At 45.2% G+C, this 24,870-nt stretch overlaps 1 protein-coding gene across 1 annotated transcript in view; it reads right to left on the bottom strand.

The window, feature by feature from the left end:
* clint1a (clathrin interactor 1a) overlaps nt 1-10,195 on the bottom strand; it is a 32,626-nt gene extending 22,431 nt beyond the window's left edge. The window contains exon 1 of the mRNA XM_036548928.1: nt 10,027-10,195. Coding sequence (XP_036404821.1) covers nt 10,027-10,067 — 41 coding nt within the window. The 5' untranslated portion in view covers nt 10,068-10,195. The remainder of the gene's footprint in view (nt 1-10,026) is intronic.
* Nucleotides 10,196-24,870: the final 14,675 nt, after the last annotated feature.

Below are 24,870 nucleotides of genomic sequence, written 5' to 3'. Positions count from 1 at the left end.
AAAGCCCAGCTTTAGGCTTCAGTTCCCTAAAAACAAAATTCTTTCTCCCAGAGTCCGTTTTACATGCTTGTGACTAGTATTTGAGGTAGCTAACTTGATGTTATTCAAAGCGGTGTCAGGTGCAGACAGATGCCTGTCTGAAAAAACAAAATTGCCCAACACAGGTGGTGTATCTGGTACTTTCCGTGTGGCGTTAAAAGGTCACTCTGGAGACTCCCGCACTCTGCATTTCTTAAAGTGTTCTGCTATGGCAACGCTGGGAGCCACGAGGCAGAGCCTTGCGTAGATCCAAACAGGGTCAGCGTAGGGGATCAAAGTCCACGCTCCTGCCACTTCAACACGCAAAGCAGAAGAATTATTAAGCAAGCTCAGAGATTCCTGAGACGGGGTCAGCTGAACCTGTGGTTCCCCCAGAGACTTCCAACGGTCCATTTGTAGACTCCTCCAGGACAGAAAAGCAGGGGGAGGGTGGTGTCTGTGACGCGGCAGACAGGATCACGTAGGGACCAGTGGCTCAATCAGCTAAACACTTAAGGAGACATCGAGAGGAAAACAAATTCATTCAGGTGCGAAGGATCCGACAGTGGGGGCGAGGCACTGCCGAACGCGTCAACCGCGACGGGACGCCGCCTCGCCCTGGGGCCGCGCCAAGCCCGCAAACGAGGGCTTACCCTTAACGGCTCCTCGTAAAGCGCCGGCTTTGCCGTGAATGGGCTCTCCTAAATCTGTTCAGCTCCGGCTCCGCTCCTATTGTTCCACCCCTGAATAACGGCTCGCGCAGGAGGAAATCGCCGCGGCGAAACTCCCTCTGAGCCGCCAGGGGTAACGGACACCGGGTCGGGGGGGTGGGGAACTTCAGCACCGGGCGCAGTGAGTCGCCGCGACTCTCAGTGTCGAGCCGGCCGGCGGGAACCCACGCGGGCTCACTGTGGACACGCGAAAGAGAGTCGCCACCCTCGGAGGGGGGGGACAAACCGCTCGCGGCTCGCCTAATTAGGCAGGGCCCCGCTAGGCAGGGGTGTGAAGTGAGGGCGTGCTCACTTTGCGCTCAGTGTGAGAACGGGACAGAGATTTCTCTGCCGTCTTTGAATCCCGCGAAACGCACCACGCGAGGATGAAAACACACTTTGATGCGGATGGAAATTCAGGGGGGCAGCTTAAAAAAAAGGCTGCCTTCCATTTAGGCTCCAGGCTCCACATGCTTCTGGGGACCGCTCCTGCTGAACTAACTGTAGGCGTGCAGCTAACCGAGCCAGAGCCTGTCTATTTATTTACAAGATTAGAGTGGGCACAGCACAGATCCGCAAGGCTTTACGATACAGATGCCTTAATCTAATAATACGTTTCCACTACCAGATAATTTCAACACGGTACAACATGGTCCTGCCATCACAATGTGAAAAGACAGAGATCTGGAGTAAGATTAGCAACTGGCCACAGTTCTGCAGTGGTTCTTCCTGTTAACTTACGTACAAAGATGATATCATTCAACTACATTTGAATCAAACAGCGGTGTAGTACCCGTGCTCTTCCACAGAACAGCTCTGTCCTATATCACCACATCCAAATTTCATTTTTGCCATTTTGGCAGATTGGCGTCAGTATGAAAATCTCCCATTTGAATTTAGGTTTCCTATGAAAATAGCATTAGTAGCCTAAATAACATAAACACACCACGTGCGAATCTATGAAGTCGCTATCAGGTGCCTTTTTAATGAAGTCATTTTTTTGGATGCCAGCTCCTCTAATGCTCAAGGTATCGCTCAGGGATAGCCGCTAAACCTCTGCCCTGCACTCGAAAGCGTGCTCCAACTGTTTCAAAGAGCGCTGCAAGTCCAGAGGGATGGGGTGATTAATGAGCACAGTTCCAGCTGCCATCAGCCCTGTTGTAAACACTATGCAGCACCCAGCCCTTCAGTGGAATTGCCCTCACCTGGCCTAACAGGTTCGCTCGCTTCGAGAAAAAAAAAAAAAAAAAAAACTTGTTACATTATTTCAAATTGACTCAATAACATTATCTTGCGCGGAGCGTTGGAACAGATATTCCAGGGAGCTTTACTTGACATTATGCCCAAACACAACTTAATTCTGGTACCTCTACAATTAGATTGTGAAGATTTGATTACGAACCACGCTCTGGTTACGGCAAAAGACTCACAAGTGGAGTGTTTATGCCCTCAAAAGAGAGCGCTGTGTAAACACTGAACTTGTCTTTCATTTGATTTATTTCCTCTAAAGCCAACAAGTGGTTGCGCAATCTGGAACTGCACCCACGGTCATTAAATCACACAGGTAAGAGGATCTCACTCTCTCTGTGACGTTCTGATAAAAAAAGGAAAAAATATTTTAAAAAAGGGCAGATTCATATTGACTGGTGTATTTAAAGGTGAGGCGTAGTTCAAAAATAAGCCTCGAAATCCTCAAAGTCTGCGCATAATCCATAAAGGGCTAATTTCTTCCTACAGTAAAAGCAGAGACTGAGAAAACACGTTTCACATTAGGAGAGGACTAAAGCGAATGTAAACTGTACTGCTTAACAAAAGGTGCATTAACCGACGGACAGCCGACTTCCTGCCTCCCAGCATGCCTGTGGTTCAGGCTGCTTCAGACACAGGGCTGGACCGGCTCTGCTCCGCCACGTAAGCACAGCGGCTCCTTCTCTTCACTTCTCCCCTGCTGAGACCCTGCGAGACCCCACCTGTAACTACAGAGCACAGGGGCAGGGAACAAGGCTGCCTTCACATGCTGACGGCCGGACAGAGAAGAGCTCTGTGTCTGCTCTGTGCCCGGGGACGTCACTTACCACAGGGGGGAGCGAGAGCGAGAAAGGGGGGGGTATCTGGGTAACTTTCAGGAGTAGCCTAATTTTTACAGATTTTTTCACCCCTGCTTTGTTTCCAAACTAGAAGGGCCTATTTCTTCTGTCTTCTCTCACTTGGTACTTTGTTGAATTATAAGAAATGAAGCATATTGGGGGGGGGGGGCCTCAGATCTTGACAGAAATACAAGGGAAAATAAAAACAACAGTGTGACATGTCGTGGCTTCTGTTCTAAAAAGGGAGGCTCGATTTTTGCGCTGCGAACAAACAAAGCGTGTTTACAGACTCCGGCGCGGCGCGCTGCTGTTTGTTAATTGCGTCTGGCATCGGCTTTTTCGGGCGCTGCGCGGCAGATCGGGCCCCGGGTCGACTCCCCTTTATATCTGCCGCTTCCACCTGCTCTGATGTCTCGCGTTCTGGAGTCGCAACTTCCAAGAGGCGGGGGGGGCTTTTGAAGAAGCCCGCTTTCATGTGTCGCTTAAGCGAAAGGGAAACTCTTCAGAGCTGTCAGGAAGGGTACGAGAGCGTCGCTTCGAAGGCTCTTCGCTTATCGCTGTAATCAGGGCAGCGCTCGTGCGCACAGGTCACAGTCCTCAACACAAGGTCTCACGCTACGGACCAGCCGAAACGGACTGTTTGGGTCAGATTACGACAAAGGCTTTTGTTAGCCCCGGCGGGTGAAAATGCACCAACAGCCTTGTTATTACTCTCGCTGATGTTCAGAGGGGAAAATGTAATAATCGGAACTGCTACAAGAAGAAATCAATTAACAGAATAGCCAGGAAATGCATACAGATCTATCTAAACGGTTTCAACAGAAAAAAAAACCGCTGAGTAAAAAGCAATAGGAAAAACAAATTGGAGTGACAGAAAAGATCACTTGTTCAACTACATTTTATATGGCAATGTAACTCACACTAGTATGATACGCAATACCAACAAAAGGCCAGTGAACAGGAGTAGCAGGGGAAATCATTAACAGGTATTATCGGCCCTGTGAGGACCTTGGGAGGCCGTTTATCAGCTGACATTATGGGTGAGACAGTATCAGTCAGGGCTTCCTTTACAGGGGGCTACCGCCACACCTACCAGTTGAGAAATACTGGATTTAGTTTCTCAGCATGACTGTCTACTAACGGTAAGCGCGTCAATGCCACGCCTTTGCGTTCCTCAGACACGACAATTCACTTGCTCATTTGGTCGAGCTCCAGAGGGGGAAGAGGGTGTGGCCAAGTTTGGGGGGGTGTGGTCAGGGGTGGATTATTCACAGCTCTCCCACGCTAAAGCTCGCCGATGACAACACATTTCTGAGAGCAGCAACTGTTGCATCACATTCCCACACAGGAATCCCACAATTTCGTGTGGCTCCATAGGTTAGGTGAGGCTACTGTCTGTGCACTGCCCTGTTGAAAAACATACAGTGGGTAGACAAAATAATGGAAACGCCAAACAACCTATGGATATTTACCAATTCAAAAGGAGTTGGGCTGCCTTTTTTCCTTCAGAACAGTTTCAATCCCTCTTGGAATGCTGTTATACAAGTTTTGAACTGCATCTAGTGGGGTATTTGACCATTCTTCAATAAGGTATGCCTCCACTTCTTAGAGAAGGGGAAGGACTGCACTCTGTTACAGAACTTCTCATAAATGTTCAATGATGTTAGACCCAGAGACAGGGGATTCTGGTGTCATTCTGGTGTTAATGAAACCACTCTTGAATCCATTTAGAATTGTGTATGGGGGTATTGTCAGCTTGGACTATGGGAACATTTTGAGGAAACAAAATCTGCACCTGGTCACCTAAATGGCTTTGTATTCCTTGGCTGTAATCCTACCTTTCAGAGTAATAATCGGACACAGTGACTCCCGTGAGATGACGGCCAGTACTATAACAGGTCTACCACCATGCTTGAGAGTTGGGAACAGGCAATGTAGGTTGAAGGCTTTCTTCGACTTTCTCCAAACATAAACTCATCCAGACGTATGAAAAAAGACTCATCAGACCACATTACTTTCTTCCAGTGCTAAGAAGTCCAAGATTCGTGCTCATAGCTCACAGTTACGCACTATTGCGCACTGGCCTTGCTTACAAGCAATTCCTCAATGGCTGTCCTACCATGAATTTTAACTTTGTGAAACTCACAACATACAGTCTATCTTGAGACTGGGTCACAGAGGTGTAAATTCAGTCAAGTTCAACTGCGGTAATTTCTAGGGCCAACAGTTTGTGGTTTTCAGCGACTACTGTTGAACGTGTATCCCTGTCAGTGAGCTTCAACTTGTAACCGCTGCTTCCTCTTTCCTGAGGCAGTTTTTCCTCGTTTCGCATATGCCGCCCTGATTTGACACTGTTCTTGTTGACACATTAAATAATGTTGCCGTTTTTTGTGATTCGCGCACCTGCAATTCGGGCACCACTTCATAATTTTACTGCTTTCAGAATCTGTTGGTTCCCTCATGCTACTTCAGAAACACATATTAGTATGGTGATTTTAAGACCTCTTTTATAGCAGAAACATACTGGTAAATCACATTGACATTAACATGAAACATGCAGACTCCTTTTTAATTGCGATTTCGTCGCTTCATAATAGGAGTCATTTTTCATTTGGTGTCTCCACTGTTTTGGCTAGACCCTCTATATCACACCAAACTGGGAAAATCACACAGAAGAAGTGAATTTGCTTGAAAACAGCAGGGAGGATGCAGACGGCTTTTTCAAGATAGAAGATCTCCTGCCGGTGAGGAAGGCACTCTCCTCCAGTCAAAACACTCCTCTAGTAATCAGTCTGAGCTGTTAAATGGAAAAATAACGCAAAAACAACCGGAATGTACCGGCAAAAACCAGCCTGGGAAGGCCGTAATGACAGCAGACGGCATAATGACGGCAGACAGGAGTCAAAAGTGTTAAACCCGGCGCAGCCATGAAGGTGTGCCTCTGTTTCTCGCTGTTTCTCAAAGCCTCTGTGCCTGTGGGGAGCAGCGGCGAGGCCAGCTCTGATAGCAGCCTGCTGTATCGATGACAACCCCTATTCAGCTGTAATCATGCGTGCTTAGCTGGCGGTGTCAGCTACAGCATCCATTACGGCGGGCCAGACTGTGTGTGCTCTCCGCACTACCTGCACCCGCCAAACAGGGAGAACAGGTTTCCGAGGGCAAATCTGGGATGAGCAGGACTGAACTTTTTAACAATGAAGCGACACAACTCTACCAGACTCACTTTTAACTCCCGGGGGGGGGGGGGCAGTTTGCATAACAATTAAGCGAAAGAACGGAGCTTTTATTTCCCCATCGTGAATTCTGGAAAATCTGCGACCTGCCGATGATTTCAGGGAAACTGGAAAATCCCGGCTTGACCGTTTCGGTTCCACCTGCCACGTTCAAAGAGCGGTTTCAAAGCCCTCTCCCACTGTGCCAGAGTGAGGATTTTACACCTTTCTTCCTAGTCTCTTGAAGCTTCAGCCCCCAACGCCTCCAACAAACCCCATGCCTCGGTACCATGCCAGACCTGAGGCAAATTCAACTGGCAGCTTTCAATCACGTCCCGCAAAGAGTCTGCTCTCAGTCATCTCATCATTACACCCAGAGGTCACGGTGAGAGAGCAGGATCAAAAGAGCATTCAGCCAGAGGTGAAAGCTATGGAGGGAGGCCCATTCCGCCTGTTCCCTCCATTTTACCACCACCCAGCGATCCTCTGCTTCGTCATTATGGCCGCTGCTGAGCTGTGACCCACTGGAGGCTGCGGAGCTTCGGTTCAGACTGAAGAGAGAAAGAAATGTCTTCTTTTCCACTTCTCTGTGCATCAGTCGCTTCCAAGGACACCAGCTTCCATTCAAGAGGACAATCTCAGTGACAAAGGCTGGCGTCTCACTGTTGCTTTGCTTATGAACTCGCGCAAGCATTTTAAAGCTAGGATTATGCAAAAAAAAAAAGTGGAGACTTACCCCAGGCACAGTGGGCACACTGCATCTGAAATAATAAATAAAGGCCTGCACAGAGAGGCCTTTACCAGGGGGTAGAGGAGATGAGGGCTCAACAAAAACTCAGAATCTGCACATAACAGCTACTCACAATTACCCGCCTCAACATTAGAGTTTAGATTAATGCCTGACTGCACCGCAGACCCAGCTACTGTGCATCTCTTGCACAATCAAAAAGATCCAGAGCTGCTGCTTCTTAGGCATGTCCTGATGAGACCAATGCCAAAGCAGGGCGCTTTCAAGGTCATGAGGCTCCGTCATCATAGACTGGTGGCTTTCACTCTGTGCTCAAGATTTCCTGAGGAAATCTGATCACTGAACTCTTCACAGTTCGAGAGACACTAATATGTTAATATGTGCCCATGTTAGTTCCACTGAAAATCACTCACAGAAGCAGGAGAAACCTGGATGTTCCAAAGCATTATTTTTGTGTAATGAGTAATGACCCTGTGATGCATTTACTGGAAGCTAGCCAAAAGGTAGCAGTTAGCTACACATTTATTAGCACCGAGCTGCATAACTGGCTGCCACTGCATTTAAACAGGGCCTGGTGCATCAGTTGGTCAACACGGCACTCTATTTTCCAGAAAAATGCAGACAAAGGACAGTTCATATTCTAGGACAGGGACTCAGTGAGGCAGCTGAGGTTTAGTGAAGTGATTCAGATAACGTACCTTGCTCAGGAGCAGAGCAACAGTGCCCAACCCACAGGCATATATCACGTAACCTTCCAGTGAACAGAGTATATGTAGGCTAACAATATTCCATACCGGAACTCTTCACACATAGGCCATGAACCTTCTACAATACTGTGATATCAAGATACTGCCTGTTTATGTACCTTCCAGCTTCATTCCAACTAAAAGAGATTCTGCTGGTGCGGGACATTAATTCAACAGGAGGTGAAAGCTATGGGGGATTCATGCCCACTCCTGATTCACAGTGGCCTCCTCCCTGTCACCCCGCATCCAATGAATGAAGAGAGAACAAATCTCTGCTTTTCAGCAACTATGCACTGCAAACTTCAAACTGACAAAAACGCTGACAGAATAAATTCAGGTGCAGGACAATGGGCAACCAGGCCGTAATCCAAAGCCTGTATACATCAACACAGGTAGGTAGAATACATGTATGTATACTAATGGTCTGTTTTCAAAGTATCACCGCTATATTACCTAATCAGAATCTTAAAGCATACATAGATAAACAATATTTCCTTTTGCTTCAATGTGTCATGTCTTTACCCATTAAAGAATGACCAGAAACGCACAAGAAGTATTTGTTATGCATATCTGATGCATATAACACCTCACCAGTGTGTCTTCACTTAGGTCCACTCTCAACCCAACTCTAGGGCTAATAAGCAGGGAGAAGATCACAAGACAGCAGGCACATCATCAATGTACCCTGTCAAGGGTACAATGGCTACTTTGAGGTTACTGACCCACTACCCTGAATATGATTCCATGCTACTGTATGGAGTATGTAATGGCACTGCCATTTTAATCATGAGCAAGCCACAGAGTTCACCTTCAGAGGGAGGCCAAAAACACTTCAGAGTTGAGCAAGCGAACTCACATGCAGAAACACAAATATTGCATGCTCAGGGGAATGGCATGCAAGCCTAACCATACCATTCACTCCAGCAAGTTTTTATAATAAGTTGCTGTAGCCCTGCTGGATCAAATCACAGGGTTCTGGTGCCTTGTCCTGTGTGGATAGCAGTTTTAACCTGGTTAACAACTTTCATCCACAATGGGTAACAGGCTTTGTGTACGTGTACGTGCTGACCTCAAATAGAGTCCTTACCACATGGCTTAATAAACTTACTAAGTGGCCTTTAGCGTTATCTCATATAGTTTTGAAATGCGTAACTTCCGGGCAGAAACAAATTTATTCTCTCCTCCCTGACTTGAGAAATGACACATCAAGGAAATAGATTATGCCATTGCATAAATTACTCACAACCACAAGTTATCACCCGGGTACTTCTCAATAATAAAGATAACACTGTTCTACGTTCTCTCAAAACTGTGAGTGTTACTCGGGTTGCATTTGCTGCAAAACCATTTCCTTCGAAGAAGTCTTGAGCTGAAACTACAAAAATCGCTCTACTCAATACATCAACAACACCTAGCTAGCTAACTACCTTAACAGAAAGGACAGAAGAAAACTGTGATATGATAGCTGTCTCAATCAAATGAGTTGGGCGGGTCTCAACAGCAATCAATGAAGGCAGAATAACACTGTACACGTATTTTTTGAAACCCAAAGACAGAAGAATTCCCACAAAGCAGCTAGCTAAGCTAGCTACTACTCAGTTGCTTGTCCTCACGTAAATTACAAATCAGGGTGTACATTTGTGAAATCGGCCTCGACTTCGCAATCATGGATGATGACACCTAAAGAAGTTGACTAGCAAGCTACTTGAACAATTGGTGTTTATTTTCCTAAGTTGGACTGCGAACCTCACTGCTGTCTACCACGCAGGCTAACCCGGAAGCTGGCTTGCAAACAAATCTGACCTGACACAGCTCAGAGCAAAACGGTTAAGTTTCGTTTAAAACCCGGAACTAGCTTCACTGGCCAACAATATTAGTAGCTAGTCAGCATTCAGCAAATTAAGTAGTGTATATTTACAACCAGAAACAAATACTCGTGGTCTAGACGGATAGTTGGAATACGAAAAACAGACATGGTATGCTAGCTGGCTAAATAATAGCGACAGCCTAAGGCCTAGTTTAATCAACACCTTGGCAATCAAAGAAGAGAAACAGCCAGGGAAGTGCTTTTGCTGCATGACATCGTTTTAGATCAACGTGAAAGGGGCCAACTAGCCAGCTCACAATCTTTTAAGGGTTTGAAGCACGGAAATCACTGGTAAACAGGGAAATGATATAGCTAGCCAGCCAGGTAGCTGCCATAGTTTGGAAAGCAAGACCTGGAGGAAGTAACGTTCGGAGTATTTATTTGTATGTTAAGAGTGGAGTTAGAACAAGACTCAGAAAAGAGAGAATGGTAAATTGTCGGAGAAGGAAGTAAGACTAATTCCCATGCTTTGAACTCCACACACTCGGTGGTAGTTAGCCATGATGGGCTAGTATCAGCTGAGAACACTATGTGTGACGTCAAAAGCTGGATACGTGTCTCTCTCGGTCAGGTACAACCCGGGGCCTCTACGATAACCAAGAAATAAATTCGTCTCGCAAAATTTCGAGAATACTCACGCTTTATCCACCAACTCTCTGACTTTCCACATATTCAGCATCCTGGCTCTACGAGAGGGGCTCTCCGCCTCAGTAAACCGCTGTCAAGTCCGCTTAAACCACCGATGGACTTGGATTTCTGTCACGAAAACCAGTCACCCAACTCCCTCAAAAAGTCTCCGGCTCTACTCAGCGGCGGTTGCAGAGGGCCGGGCAGGTTACTACGGAGACGTCCTTGAGACGTCATCGGCGCAGAGTGCGTCGAGTATTGTAGGACATGTAGTCCTTACTGATGCAGCGCGTACGGAAACCAGCAGGCGTTGGGGGCATTCTCTTCACGTTTTGTACAATTGATAAAGTAGGTGGTTGAACTTGATAGACGGAATCGCCATATGTGTAAATGTTTTAACGTTTGTTTCAACATACAGTTTTATACAAAATATTTTTGTTCTCATGGCCCAGGACATGAACCATAGCAACACTGAACAGGTTCATAGGAAGTCCTACCTCCTCTATATTCACAAAAGAAGCACAGCTGAATATGAGTCAGGACTCAGCCATAAGGATTTTTTTTCGACTGCCAGTAGTGTCTGAACTGTCACTACTTTAAGTAATCTATTGAACAAATACAACAGAACTGATCTAATTAACCTGTTATCAATTATTAAAGCAATTCAATTGTTTTTTATTTCAATTAAATTTTTATTGATTAAGTTTTTATCTTTTTACTGTATTAATCACTTTGTATGGTTATCTGTGAATACATAGACACTGAATTGACAGGTTATTGCCGAGTGCAATGTTCCTCTTAACTAGATTTTTCTGTAATCACCCTTTAAAATTGATACATCAGAAATACAACAGCCTTCATGACTTCAACATGAAAAACAAGGAGAGAAATCTCTTTATCAAAGGTATAAAACTGAACAACTGTTTGAGGGTAAAAGTAAAGTTGCAGAGAAAAGTAAAATTCATTAGAGAGGAAACTGCAATAAGCCAATGATGCATTCTGTGTGCCTTGGGTTCCACTTTGCTATTTACTGTAAGGGTAGCATCCTCATTAGCCTTTGTGAAATGCATGTTTTGTTTGAGAGTTGGAGCATTCTCACTTGTTTAGAGCCGAGGTGGGTTTTTTAATCACAGCAAATCTTCAGAAGCGTTTGCACATCACATGCCTCTGTCGGAGGAAACTAAAAGACAGATTTGAATCAGTGCAGTTGTAATTAAGATCTTCCCTCCTCTGTGTCCTCGTACAGCGGGATTAAAAATGGCACAAATAATGAATTGTGCTGCAGATAACAAATGGATGATAAATCAAGACTAACTTAGCTCACGTCAATGTCAGACAGCTAAATAGGTACAGGCGAGGCAACTGCAGTCACTCCATAATTGCCTGAGGGAATGAGACTCAAGAGGAGCACTCTCTGCCTATCTGATTTGTAATTCCTTATTAGGATTTGAGTAGCGTGCGCTATATGATCCACACTCTCCTTCTGTTAAACAATACCTTGAACGGTCCAACTAAGCACTCTCCTTTTGGTTTGATTTTGATTATCTTCTCCTTAAACATTTCAAATTAAGATTAAGTTCCATTTGGATTGATTCTTTGCAGGTTAGCCACTCAGGAGCAATTGGCGTATTACCTTAGCCTGCCTGGAAGATGGATATGTAATACAGGATATTTACCTCTCAGTCTAGAAAGTGTTGCCCTACTTTATTTGGCTTTCTGTGTTGTACATTACATATTCGTGCTTCAGAAGGCCAGATGTTAACAGCGTGACCCTATATGGATGGAGGTGTCTTGATGTTAGTGGGGGAAACTGTTATTGCCTGGATTACTGCAGCATTGCTATGTTGCAGTTTTCTCTTGGCCATTATTGAATTTTTATGACTTTCCAAGCTTTATTGCTGTTGTAGGTCAGGTTTGTGTTCTCAAACACTTCCTGCAACTATATGGATTACTCTTCTGTCAGTTTAGATGCTAGTTCTTCCTTAGACACGGTGGTGTCTCCAGAGAAAGTCTTGGCTTTATATATGTTGATGTAGTTGTCGTATGTACTAGCCAAGCTGAGGGAAAGACTTGGTATATCCTTTGTTCTTCACCTTTGTGGGATGCGTTTTCTTGCTGTCTCCTTTACTGTGTTAACAAAGTGAGTGTAGTTTCCTGGGTTCAACTTGATGTCTTCTACTGTTACTTCAAGATCTTCTTTGAATTCCCACCATTTTGCTTTCTTGAAGGTTTTTTGAACTTTGGTGACACAGCTGGGTGGATTTGAATTGCAATGTGGGAGTCTGGACTGCGCAATGAGGTCTATCGCCATCTTACAACTTTTAGCTGTGGTGTTGTTGCTGACAAAAGAAAGGTCAGGGTTGAATCTCTTTTACCAGCATCCACTAGTGAAGGAATGTGGAAGCTTGGACTGGCGTATCAGGCACAGCTGGTTTGCTTCTTCCCAGTTCTTCACTAGCTCTCCATCTTAATTTGTATGGTTGTGACCTCACCTCTGGTTGTTGCTGTGACACATCTATGAGAGCAAAGATTTGCTTGTGCAGGCAGGGAATGCAAATTATTTTTTTTGTGTATACAGAGATTATGGAAAAAAAAAAAAAAAATATATATATATATATAAAACATCCACAGTACAGGTCAAAGCGATACTCTCAACATGCAGGTCCGGAGGCTCAGGCTTCTAGTTCATAGTTAGAAAAGAGAAAATGGAGTATAGGAGTATTGCTAGCCCCTTGCTTTTTTAACTACTAGACTTGCTGTTTTGAGGTTGTCATGAAATTATTGACTTCTCTTGTAACCACCAAAGAAAGTATACAAAAAAGCTATAATGGTGCATGCAGAATCCACAACTGCCACAAACAACAACTTCATTCTTCGTCCGTAAACCTACCATGGCAGAAAAATGAGGCCCTGCCTTGAAAATATGGCTGTGGCAGCGCACATTGTCGTCCTGAATCAATCACGTCCATCTCCGTATGGACACGAGACATCAACACAAGGCACTGTGGGGGTGGTGGTGGGGGGCTTCCGGGTGTCAGCTCCAATTCCCCGTACATTTCTCAAGAGCCGCGTCGCCTCGACTCTCCGTAAAAAGGTGCAGCGCACTTTGGGGCCGGGGGGTTCAGTTTGGGATTGAGGGAGGGTGCGGTCACAAGCCTCTCTCTCTCTCCACTCGGTGGATCTCTGCCGGGAGGGAGAGAGGAGCCCGACAGAAAGCTTCACCCACACGTCTCTGAAATGTACAAAAACAGAAAAACGTGAGAATGAGGAAAACACATGATGACCCCCCCCCCGCCCCCCCCAAAAAAAGTGGCCCATCAGAGAGAAAACACAGTGTGACAAGAGACAGCACTTAACATCCCCAAATGCACCGTGCCCCCGGGAGCCAACTCAATTACCAGCATGCGTCCGATGAAGCAGCCTATGGATAAAGTGATTGTAGAGATGGGAGAGGGCTGGGCGGGGGGGGGGGAGGCATTCGGTAATCCGATCCTTCACAAACGATTTGCCTTTTTGACACTGAGGCCTGCCGGTGATTGACGGCACTCCTGTACAAAACTGTTCCGGGGCCCCACGATGAAGTATTCAAAAGTGCTGAGGCCACGGAGAGGGGTTTAAGTAGTAAACGATGGCTTTCAGACACACTTAGCTGCCGGAGCGCAGAGCGGAGGGCTGAGTGCTGTCAATACAAGTGGAGATGGAGTCCTGCTTTCTTCCATCAGAGTCTTGTCCTTTCCATCATTCACTCCGCACACTAACATCCACCTCATCTCAGAAAGACTCAGCAATCTGTCTGCAGCAGTCCACATTATTTATTATGACAATAATGGAATATTATTTCTCCCTCTATACATTCTTCCGCAAATGCATGCGTGCACATTCACAAGTTACAAAATAATTTTAAAATAGCCTATATTCTTCACTATTTACTGAGCTGCAGATCAATATGCAAAATGAATGGTAAAGCTTTTAAAAAATATTTTGCACTGAAAAAAAGCATAAATCATAAAATAGAAGAAATGTAATAAGATTTTTTTTCCCTCTGAATATTATTTGTACTGTTTGTACTGTCCCAAGATTAATAGGAGGTCCGAATCAGAAAGATAACAAAAGCATCAGTAAAGTTCATGTTTTATATAGAGCGAGAACAGTCTCCCAGACTTCAAAGTTACTTTTGTAACGAGAGCTGCTTGCCGTCAGAAAAGCTTTCCAATCCAAAACGTCCACCACAAAATATGTGGCAGAATTTCATTCTCTTCTGCTTTGATATATGAGCCGGCAGAACTTTTCTTAAAATAACGTTCAGACATGACGAGTAAAACGCTTTGAAACAATAATATAACAGCTTAACTGACATTCTTATCAAAGTCTGAGACAGCAGCACAAATCACAGCTTTTTTGGGGGGGAAATAATGCTGTGTTGGGTGGGGGAGCGTGTGTCATTCATAGTTCATTTCTTCCTTTGAAGGTGATAAAATCGGTCCAGAATACAATTGCAATTCTTTTTGCACTGTCTGAAAACTTATAGCTGAAAATTCAATCTGTAATTTACTTTTAGCATTGTAGCATTTACACCCTCTACAGGTAAGAAGCAGTACTCACACGAGGGGCATTAGGATGGAACATCAATGCTGCGTCTCTAAGACACACGCACACACGCGCGCGCGCACACACACACACACACACGCACACACACACACACACACACACACACACACACACAAATAATATGGATTCACTAGTTTCAAACAAAGTGTCTCGGTGTTTAAATATAGCACATGAATATAAATGGAAAGTGTTGAGATCAGTGGAATGCAATGAGATAGATTTTTATCATCAGTAGGGGGCGCTGTGGACCTTCCTAATATTCAAATATTACATTAACTAATGTCAAGTTAGAAACAAACGTGTTGATTGAGGAATGCACTTTTCATTGATCTCTCAGTCCTGCTGTATTGTTTATTATTATTATATAGTTAGTACAGTTATTCTTACTATGGTGAGAATGCCTATTATTATTTTATCATAAATGTTATTTGTAGTAGTATTAAGTAGCATCAGCAGTACTGGTAGTAGATGTAAATGGGGAGAATGTGAGTGATAGGATGTAGGGACCCACTTCATTAAAACTCAATTTGTAAAAAAAATCAGGGCAATTTGCAGTGGTAAAGTCACAGCTAGTCGCTGTGTGGCTGCTCTGGTGTGTGTGTGTGTGTGTGTGTCGGTTTTCTCCCTGCTGTTTCTGTTCCAGCGCCGCTCCTCAGAGCGGGCCCTCTTCCCAGCGTGCGCAGCATCTTGAAAGACTGAGAGAAAAGTGGGAGAGGTGACGTGTCACGCCGACAGGTCAGATGATGTATGACATGTGGGTGGTTATCTCGCTTGGGAAAAGGACCCAAGGTCTGATTGTGGCCTGTGCCGCAGCCAACAATAACATCCTTAAATAAAACAGCATGGAGAGAGGGAGATATCCCGGGCCAATAATGTGATTACGAACCTGAGAACTGAGTCGTGGGCACGGATCTGTAATGCTGTAAAATTAGAGCAAATGCTATGAACAAAGAACATTGTTTTCTAATGGCATTGTAAAGAACCAAAAGAAAAAAAAAAACTGCCTCATAGTGTGTCTGCAAATGGGAAACATATGCCGAGAAAAGAATAATGGCACACTCGGTTTGTTGCATTTTTTTTTTTTTTTTGCTATCCTATAAAGAAAGCTGGACTGCTTTCCCGACCGCAAATGATGATCCGACCGCATTTGTCATGGGAAATTCGACTGCGTAAACAGGGCCGCTCCATTACCAGTCATGGAAATTGACAAGTACTCATGGTCCCGTGTTTTTCCTACTCCTTCGCCTTGCAGTTTCTCCCACCGAGAGGTGATGGTGGAGCGGAGATCTGATTTCACTCTTTTACCGGGCGTAGGATTCGGGAACACCGCGAGTGCTGACTCATTCGATATCATTAGTATCTGTAGCGCGGGGGTCTGTGGATGTCCCAGCTGCAGGCGGTGTGCCATTCAGTTCATTTTTTTCGCTCCGTAACGGGCATCGCGCCTGGGTTTCGCCTCTTTAGGAAAGTGTTATCTGTGCATTTTATGTAGCGTGTGTGTTGATTTGCGCTCGCGGTGGTGTTGTTTTTTTTTTTAATCCTTTGGAAAATCCCACTTGACGTGAGCTCATGTCTTTTGTGCGCCCCACCAAAAAATGAGGCCCGCATTCCTCTGGGTAAACAACCGAGCAGGCTCCTTTGTGTCATCGGCTTTGGTGGAAAACGCCGTCGTATTTTACGGCGTTTTTAAGAGGGGCTGAGAGAGAGAGACAGAGAGAGAGGGGAATGAACGCCCATTTACTTGGGGCCCAGGGGCCACAGAAAAGCACGGCGCGGTCACACGGCGTCTTGCGCATCCGCGGGGGCCCTTGCCGCCGCCTTCGCCGCGATCGTGTCGGCCCAATTACGCGCCGGGCCGCAGTGCCACTCCAACGGCCTCGACGCTTAACGCGACACCCCTATTTGGGGCTCATAATCAAACCCTCGTTTTATTTATGGCGCAAACAGAAAATGAAGGCATTCCAGGGCTGTAACCAAAATAAATCAACAGAAAGCGTAAATCAAGGCCTGGATAAACAGGCCCCTCTCTTTTTTTTTCTCCCCCCACATCGGGAAGGCTGTGGGTGTGAAGGCACTTCAGGACAAGTGTGGAGCTGAGACTCAGGCTCCATGGGAGATCTCGGCGCGCTTCAGGTTTGGCTTGCTGCTTGCTCCTCACGTTTTACGGCAGACTGGAAAATTGAGCAAGGGGAGCTGTTTGCACTCCGACTTTGAAGAGATCTAAGCCTATTCGGCTGGGAATAGCTGTTCTCCCATTGTGAAGATCCTCAGATATTTTCAGGGCCCACGAAATGTTTTCCTATCTACTCCGTACACCTAGCTCTCAGGGTTAAGGACTAGCTGCCTGACACAGAGCCATGAACCACAAGAGCACTGGAACCCTACAGTACAGTGAAGATGCACGCAGTTGCCGTTGGTGTAAGGTTTGGCAGAGAATGGGTTAAGCGGACGATCCTCAGGCAGAGCCCGAATACGACGGTCTTCATTTTGTCTCCCCGCCCTGAGACACTGTGTTCTGGGCCCGAAAGCATCTGCTGTTTTATGACCAGATTCAATTAACAATTTAGCTTGAGTAAAAAAAAGGAGGAAAAAAAACATCTGGAGTAGTTAACAGTTAATGTGATAAATGGAGAGAAGGAGAAGATATGAAAATATGCCAATGAGGGACTTTCAAGGACAAAGGCTCGCCTCGTGCTCTCTGCTCTTTACATGCCAAACATGTTAACACGAGGGTGTGTCGCAGCGAAGCGGCAAAGTCAGCGTGGTGAACGGCACGAGTGCGCTTTATGTCTGGAACAAAAAAAGTCCTGGATCTGGACATGCTGACTTATTTATGAATTACACATCAGCAAGTAATAATTTCCACCAGTACATTGTGATGGTTACTGAATGATAAAGAAACAAGAGGGCAAAACAGTGAATCACTGAATTGAATATTGGAACATGTTTATCTAAAATCTATGTATCTATGCATCCATGTATCTGTGTCTATATATGTCTGTATCTATGCAACTGTGTCTATGTTTGTATGTATGTATGTATCTATCTATCCATCTACCTATCTATAATTCTCTCATTCTATATATATGTACACTTTTACAACTTGGAATATTAGCCTTAGTAAAATATGTGAAAATGACTGAAAGTATAGATGTTTCTAACCCATAGGGATGGAGGGAGAGGAGGAGGGAGGCAAAGAGAAGAGGTGCATGTCTGTGTTTCCCACAGCGAGCAGCAAGACAGCCCTGTCAATCTGTGGGTTACTCGGTTACCCTCAGAATTTACATCCGCGCCAGAAATTAATTTGTGGATTACAACAAACACAACATCATGTAAAGTTTCATGCGAAAAATGCAGGAATGCCCTAATTGCACTGGCAAAACAATGCAAGGGGGATGAGTCTGCCAACAGCGAAGCGACGGGCGTAGCCAAGAGCTAAATCTGGAGATGGTTTTTCAATCATTTCCACAAAGGATGCAATTGTTGCAGGCAATCTTTTTTGCTCCATACCATGTTGAGCAATAGTCAAAAATCCAAATAAGATGGAGCAGAGGAGGAAGCGAGAGGGAAAACGAGGCAACCCTTGTCAACCTCGGCCAGATGTGCTGGATCTATGGCTTCCTCCTGCAGGTCTTCCTGGCCCAGGTTTCTTTGCAGCCCGGGTTCGAGGCTCACCTTCCCCGCCGCCTCCCTGCAGTTTCTCCCGTTTCCCATTTCCCACATTGCTATAAGCACCTCATTATGAAACACAAGCTCTTGGCTCCGGCAGGCAGTTTAAATGGGTGGTGAAACGCGCTGTCAGAAAGCATCTGGATGAAATATGAAGGTCTGGGTTCACAGCCATTAGACTGTAAACCATTCCTCCACAGCCGTTGGAGGAAGAGAGAGGTCAGAGGTCACAATTAGTTTAAACCCAAACACCGTGGCTTAATCCCAGATATTGGGATATGTTCAATATTGGAATTTATAACAGAAAAGACGGTTTAGTATTATTTAAGCACTGATTCAGCACATCTTTAGATGATTAGACTTAGATGTTAACAGACATACAGAAGTTAAGATAATAAAATTTATCCTGATATGCAAAAAAGATCAAAATTTCTATAATGTAGAAGGATGTGTGTGGATATTTGCTTGAGAAATCATCAGGTGTAGCTGCAAATAAGCACATTATGGATGCTTGTATTTAGCCACAAAAACCATTATAAAAATGTCCATCTGAAGTTGTACCTTAAGCCAAATTTTATGCTCTGAAGCAGTGATTTTATCATGTGTTGTGCACATATCTGAAGGCTCTCAGTCTGATGTCTGAATGCCTTTCGTCTTGATTATGGCCATTACTTGCCACATGGTCACTGGTGATCCTCCTTGCTCCAATGTTACTCTTTTAGTAGCGGGCCTGTGTTGCTGTCACCTGTTCTCTCCGGTGGTTATGCACTGTTGGTATAAAAAGCAGGGGGAAACTTTCATTTTGGACACACAGGCCCAAATGCATTAACTGCCGGGGGTGAGCAGGGAACATGCTATAGGTGTGCTGATAGCTGGAAGATTAATGTGCACCAGGAGACTGATTCATATCTAGAAAAACACAAAGTGCACAGACTCAGTGGTCTGCATCAGCATGTGTATCAGTACACATGTATCGACTGTATCAAGTACCAACATGCGGGATGCAGGCTGAACTGCTCTTATTGACAGATTATGCAGCAGAGGAAGATGAATGTCCTTGTGAAATCTGTACCTTGTCAGATACAAGCATTGATGGCTTCTCATGGAGGACATGTGAAATTTGTAAAGCTATGGACACCCACACTACTGTGGCTTTTGTTTAAGGGTAGTTTGATACTGGAAGTTAGTCTACCTCAGGCACAATTTACATATATTCATACTTAAATTGTTAAATAAAAGTGTGCGCTTTAATATGTCTGTGAAAGATATACGCACATAAAATTATGGGGAGTAAAATTTTTTATGCCTTTCAGTTTATAATAGTGTATGAAAGATACATAAGAGGTGAAAGTGCATTTTTTTTCATTTTTGACTTCATAAATTATAATGTGTGTAAAACTGCAGATTCAAATACTCACTTTTTTGCATGCACACACACACACACACACACACACACACACACACACAAACTCCTTCTCTCTCTTACACACACAGTGATGATGCAGTGACTCTCTCTTACACTCACCACATGCAGAAACTCTTTTTTTAAAATATTCACAATGGCACATTTGAATGGAGTGTGCACAGTTGTCATGGTGGAACCATGTTCCAAGTAAGAGATACATGAGGGATACAGTGTGTATGCAGTACTGTAAAAACACAGGAGGGCTCATTCGGGAGGTGCTTCAATGTCATGTCCTGTGAGCGTTTAACACGCTGAAAGCTGGATGCAGATGCAGCGTAAAAGAGTCAAAGGCAGTAATGATGAACATTAAATTCACTTTATCACCAGATTGCGAGCACGTCTCATTCATGAAGTCATTTAAAAGCTATTCCTTCATGTCCTGTGTATATTGTCCCACAGCCAGGGCTGAGGCATATGTTCGCTGGGTGAGATTTACGTCAGGAAGGCTCTGTCAGAGCTCTGGGAATCGGTCATGGCCACAGCGAAACCGATCCGCTCAAACGGAGGGGATATACGTTCTTACCAAAACACCGCGCTGTCAAATTATTTTCTGACCATACATGCTAGGTGATGAAACTGCGTTTCGTCAGCGCAGTAAATTCCCCTTGGCCGTTTGACATGCGCTATGACATTTAAGGTAAAACAAATATTATCGCAGTTTAGGCACAAGAGAAAGTGAGGCGTGTTGGAGGAGAGGTGATAATTGCTTGCAGTTCATCGTCTAAGCACGCCTATTGCGAGAAGGCTCGTGTATGCTTCTATCAAAGAGTGACACACAAGAGGAAATGCATTCCTGCTCCGTGGCAGGAATTTTAAAAGCCCTAGCAAAATTGATGTAATAATCCAAACCTTACAAGCAGCTCGAATATTTTGCCCCCTCCCCCCTTTGACACTAAAAACACCACAAAAGAAAAAATGCGATCGACCGAAAGACTGTTGGAGAGAGAAGTAGAAAGGAAAACATTCCAGTAAAATTGGGAGAGAGAGGAGAAAATGAGTCACAGCTGCCAAGAGGACCTTCTGTCACGGTCCTAAAAATGTCTCTTTGAGGAGATACAGTGGAGCTCAATGATAAGGTTGCTTTGACAGGGAAGAGGGGGGTTATGGGTGAGGGATAGGGGACAGCAACCAGCTGGCTTTGGTAATACAGCTCACTTGGCCCAGGTTCGTCTTTGGTTCGGCACAGAGTCCCCCAGTGGCAGAAAACAGCAGGACCTGAAGCCAGTACAGGGTGGGGCACAGCACAGGGTGGGGGACAGCACAGGGTGAGCACCAGTGTGCAAAGAGGATAAAAAACAAAGGGAGACAGAGAGAAACACATCCAGTCTAAAACTATACTGTAGAGAATTCCTTAGAACTCAAACAGAACCACTGTGAAGCTCAACGTGATTTCAGTCAGGTAAGTAAAACAAGACTGTGATGAATGCTTCTGGGTCACTTCATTTTTGTTTTTCATCATTTGTCCTTCTGAAATCATTAACTCCGCATGGCTGAAACCCAGCTGGGGAGAGTCCATACTCACCTCCCTGTGGTAGTCAAAGCTGATGCCGGTTCAGTCCGGTTTAATGCCTAGGTCAATACGCTTTTGCATTCAGACTGGAACAGTGAGATAGCCTGACCTCGGTCAATCCATATTTCTTTGGCCATTGAGAAAGCACCTCAGCTGATCTGGGACCAGCAGGGGATTTACAACACCAGGCCTTGATTACAGATACACGTTCAAGAGATGGCTCCTCTTAATGGCCCTGGTGTTATATTATCATTTACATTTTTTTTTACAGCTGTTTGTTATGGCTTTATAACATGACTCCAACATATTAAGCAGCAGAGATGCAGTCAGTAAACATCAAACACAGACCTTTCCCAGTCACACTCTCTCTAGATCACCCTCTCCACAGAGCAGATGTGCATTTACCCCAGAGGTTTGTGTATTTTTACACGTGGAGGTAGCTTTTGGCTCCGCACACACGTAACTCACAAAGGTGTTCATTTGCCCTCTCTTGCACTGAACAAACATTTCATCAGAGGTGTTTGAACTGACATTTCAACCAACCATTGTAAAAATAGGACAGCTCACTGGCTAACTGAATCTGAGTTAGTCTGAGAAAAGAGGCAAAGCTGGAATCATTGTTGGTAAAAAGAGAATTCCTGGCGTCAACACTAGGGCTGCACACTCATGGCTTCCCTACATGGTGGAAACAGCATCTAAACTGTTCTGTGGTTGTAGTGAGCTTGGACTGGACTGAAGTGGACTCGGGTGTGGTCCGCCCGGAGGGTGACTTCAGGGCACGGTGCTGGTTCTGTTCACTCAGCTCCGCCGGGCTGCGGGGCCATTTCACAACCAGCTGACAACTGGAGCCCGGACTGCAGAGTCACGAGTCTGACTCCAGTCAAAACACTGCGGCTTCCTCCCTCCCTAGCTCCTCTCCCACCACTGTCACTGCACCGAGGCATTCTGGGACGAAGCCAGCAGCCCATGCAGGCCAGCCTACCCAAACCGCAATCCAGAGAGGGGTGTCTTCCTCTCGTTCTGGAGGTTTACACAAGCGGCTGGCAGATCTCTCGTAATGGCCGGGCTGGAAGGAGAAGGTGGTGATTTCTGTGGAGTGCCAAGATTGCAGTGCCAGAGGTTGGGTTGTGGCAGCTGAGAGATGGAGACGCCACAGAGTCTTCCCTCCAGACTTTGTAGAGGCTCAGTTGCAGGGTTTGGCCACCAGGTGGCACAGTGCCTTGCTGAGAGGCAGATTAAGTAGGGAGGTGAGTTTACTTTCACTGTTGAGTGACAGAGTGAGCTGTCTCTCAAGGTCTTTACTGCTGCCTCATCAAATGTCAGACATGTTACTGCTGAAGTGCATTTTATGGAGCAGCTTGGCTGTATGTCCTCTCTTCAGTCCTTTCCTCAGCCACGGCCATGTGAGAGAACTGACTGTGTCCACTGTGAAGCCATCTTAAGTGGCAAACATCTCCAGACATAACAAACTCCAAGTAGAATACGGTATGTGTTCCTGAACTAATGCAGTGTGCACCTGTAAAATTCGCTTTCATCTTCTCTCCCCCTTACATTGTTCCCCTGTCTTCACAGGGTGATGGCCATTTCTGTGTGCGTGAGGCCTGTGTGCAGAGTATGGGGGAGGAGGGGGGGTGGATTTGCTAGCAATGAATAGCCTCAGAGGGAGTGTGTTGGTGAGTGTGACTGGTGATCACATCCTTTCACCATCCCCCCAACCCCCCCCCCCCTTCCCACAGCTCCCTCTGCCCCGACTTACTCAACCTGCTATCTCCTCTACAGGGAGGACCTGGTGGCTGCAGAGAACCCGGGCTCTTGTGAGAGACACGGCTCTGATGATGCTTATTGGTCAGGGGAATAAATGAAAATGCGTCTCAGTAAAAATCAATCACTGAAGTCTGTGACAATGGGGAAGCAGAGGTGTCCTCCTTCTTGTTGAAATAGCACACTTTGAATGTGTCAGGGGACTGGGACCACATGTGCAGGAGACTTCGGCTGTTAGATCCCTGGCCTCCCTACCCCCAGCCCAAAGACCAATAGGGATGCCGCTTGTCCGTGCTAAGCCTAAAGACCTTGATAGCCGGTGACGTGTCCTCCCTGCTCGCCAAATAAACTTTGACATGGTGGATGGAGAACAGTTGAAAATTGGATAATGCCTCCAGGCCAAACAGCAAAACCACCATCCCGGGTGTTCACCTGCCACTGTGAATCAGCACTGCATTGTCATGTGTGTGGGGGGCAGCAAGGGAAAGCAAGTGTGGAAAGGCATGAGAACTACAGTGTAGAGCAGTACCTGTGTGTATGAGGTGCAGGCTATATTTTGTGTATGTGTATTTGCTCCACATGACATATATGTATGGAAGACTTTGGAGATAGAGTGGTGGTGTGTGGACCTCTGTTTATTGTGTCATAGGGTGAGACAATAGTGCAATGTGCGTGCAGGTGTATGTGTGTGTGTATGCTGGTCTCGGTGTATTGTTATTTACTGTATGCAGGGTTGGGATATAAAAGATATGACAGCAATATGTGGGACACTGTACTACATGTAGGGCAGTTTGTGATTTTCCAATGAGCCATTTCTGAACAAGCCATTTCCCTGCTGCGATGCATTATGGGGTCTGATCTGGCATCCACTGAGCATCTGAGTGTCGTTATAGCCTTCGTTGCACGTTACATCTTACTGTGGGGTCTACATCTCTCTGCAGTGCTCCCACAGCCCAATGGGCCCGGTTACCATCCCAGGGTATAATTGAAGTTACTACAGTACAGTTACTGCTACTACTTCCCTCACAACCAAAAGAAGGACGGCAAAGCAAACTCACATAGAGGCGGAAGCCATTTTGAATTGATAAACAAGATACAGTATGTTAATTGCCACTCCCCTGGAATATCTAGATGTTTTAAGACTGGAAGCCCTACTGGGGATTTCCACTTTGAGCATGCTGCACCGCTCTCCCTCTAAATCTCCTGCAGCTCATTACAGCACTGTGCCGGTCAAAGTCATGTTTCCCTTTTAGCGTCTCATAAAGATGACATTAGGCAGTTTCTTTTGGGGCTGACTTATTAAATTATGTTTGAAGAGAAAATAGAATTAATAATTCAGGTCTTTATTACTGTGATTGAATTGTCTGACACGTGAAACACCCTCCATCTTCGGACATTTCTTTTGCCTGGAAATCCACCAGCAAGGAATAATAATAACAAAACTGCGAGTGCACCACTAGGTCAAATGTGATATTAAACAAAACACATTCCAAGGTAATTCAGAGATTAGGAAAGAGGGAGAGATTGTTTTGAATGTAATTGGCTGGATTGTGCTGTTCAGTATATTTGTCAAAGAAACAAAATTACACCATGTTTTAAATAATGTCATGCGTATATCCAACTCAGATCTTTAAAACATATTATCCTATTGTCTGAGACATTCTGTCAACTTAATTAATGTTGTCGACGAATGAATGGACACTGAATTTTGTATATGCCAAAGAGTAGAAGTAAAAACTAAACATAAAAATCTGATTTAAAATTCATGGTGGACACAATTAAATGCATCCAAAAAACAAGGAGTATGGATATTTTTCCTCTGAATGTGACCCTGTTTTAGAA

This window comes from Megalops cyprinoides, chromosome 16 (assembly GCF_013368585.1).
Source record: "Megalops cyprinoides isolate fMegCyp1 chromosome 16, fMegCyp1.pri, whole genome shotgun sequence".
NCBI classification, from domain to species: Eukaryota; Metazoa; Chordata; class Actinopteri; order Elopiformes; family Megalopidae; genus Megalops; species Megalops cyprinoides.
The sequence above is the reverse complement of the archived record's forward strand: the minus strand, read 5'-3'. Positions and strand labels throughout refer to the sequence as shown.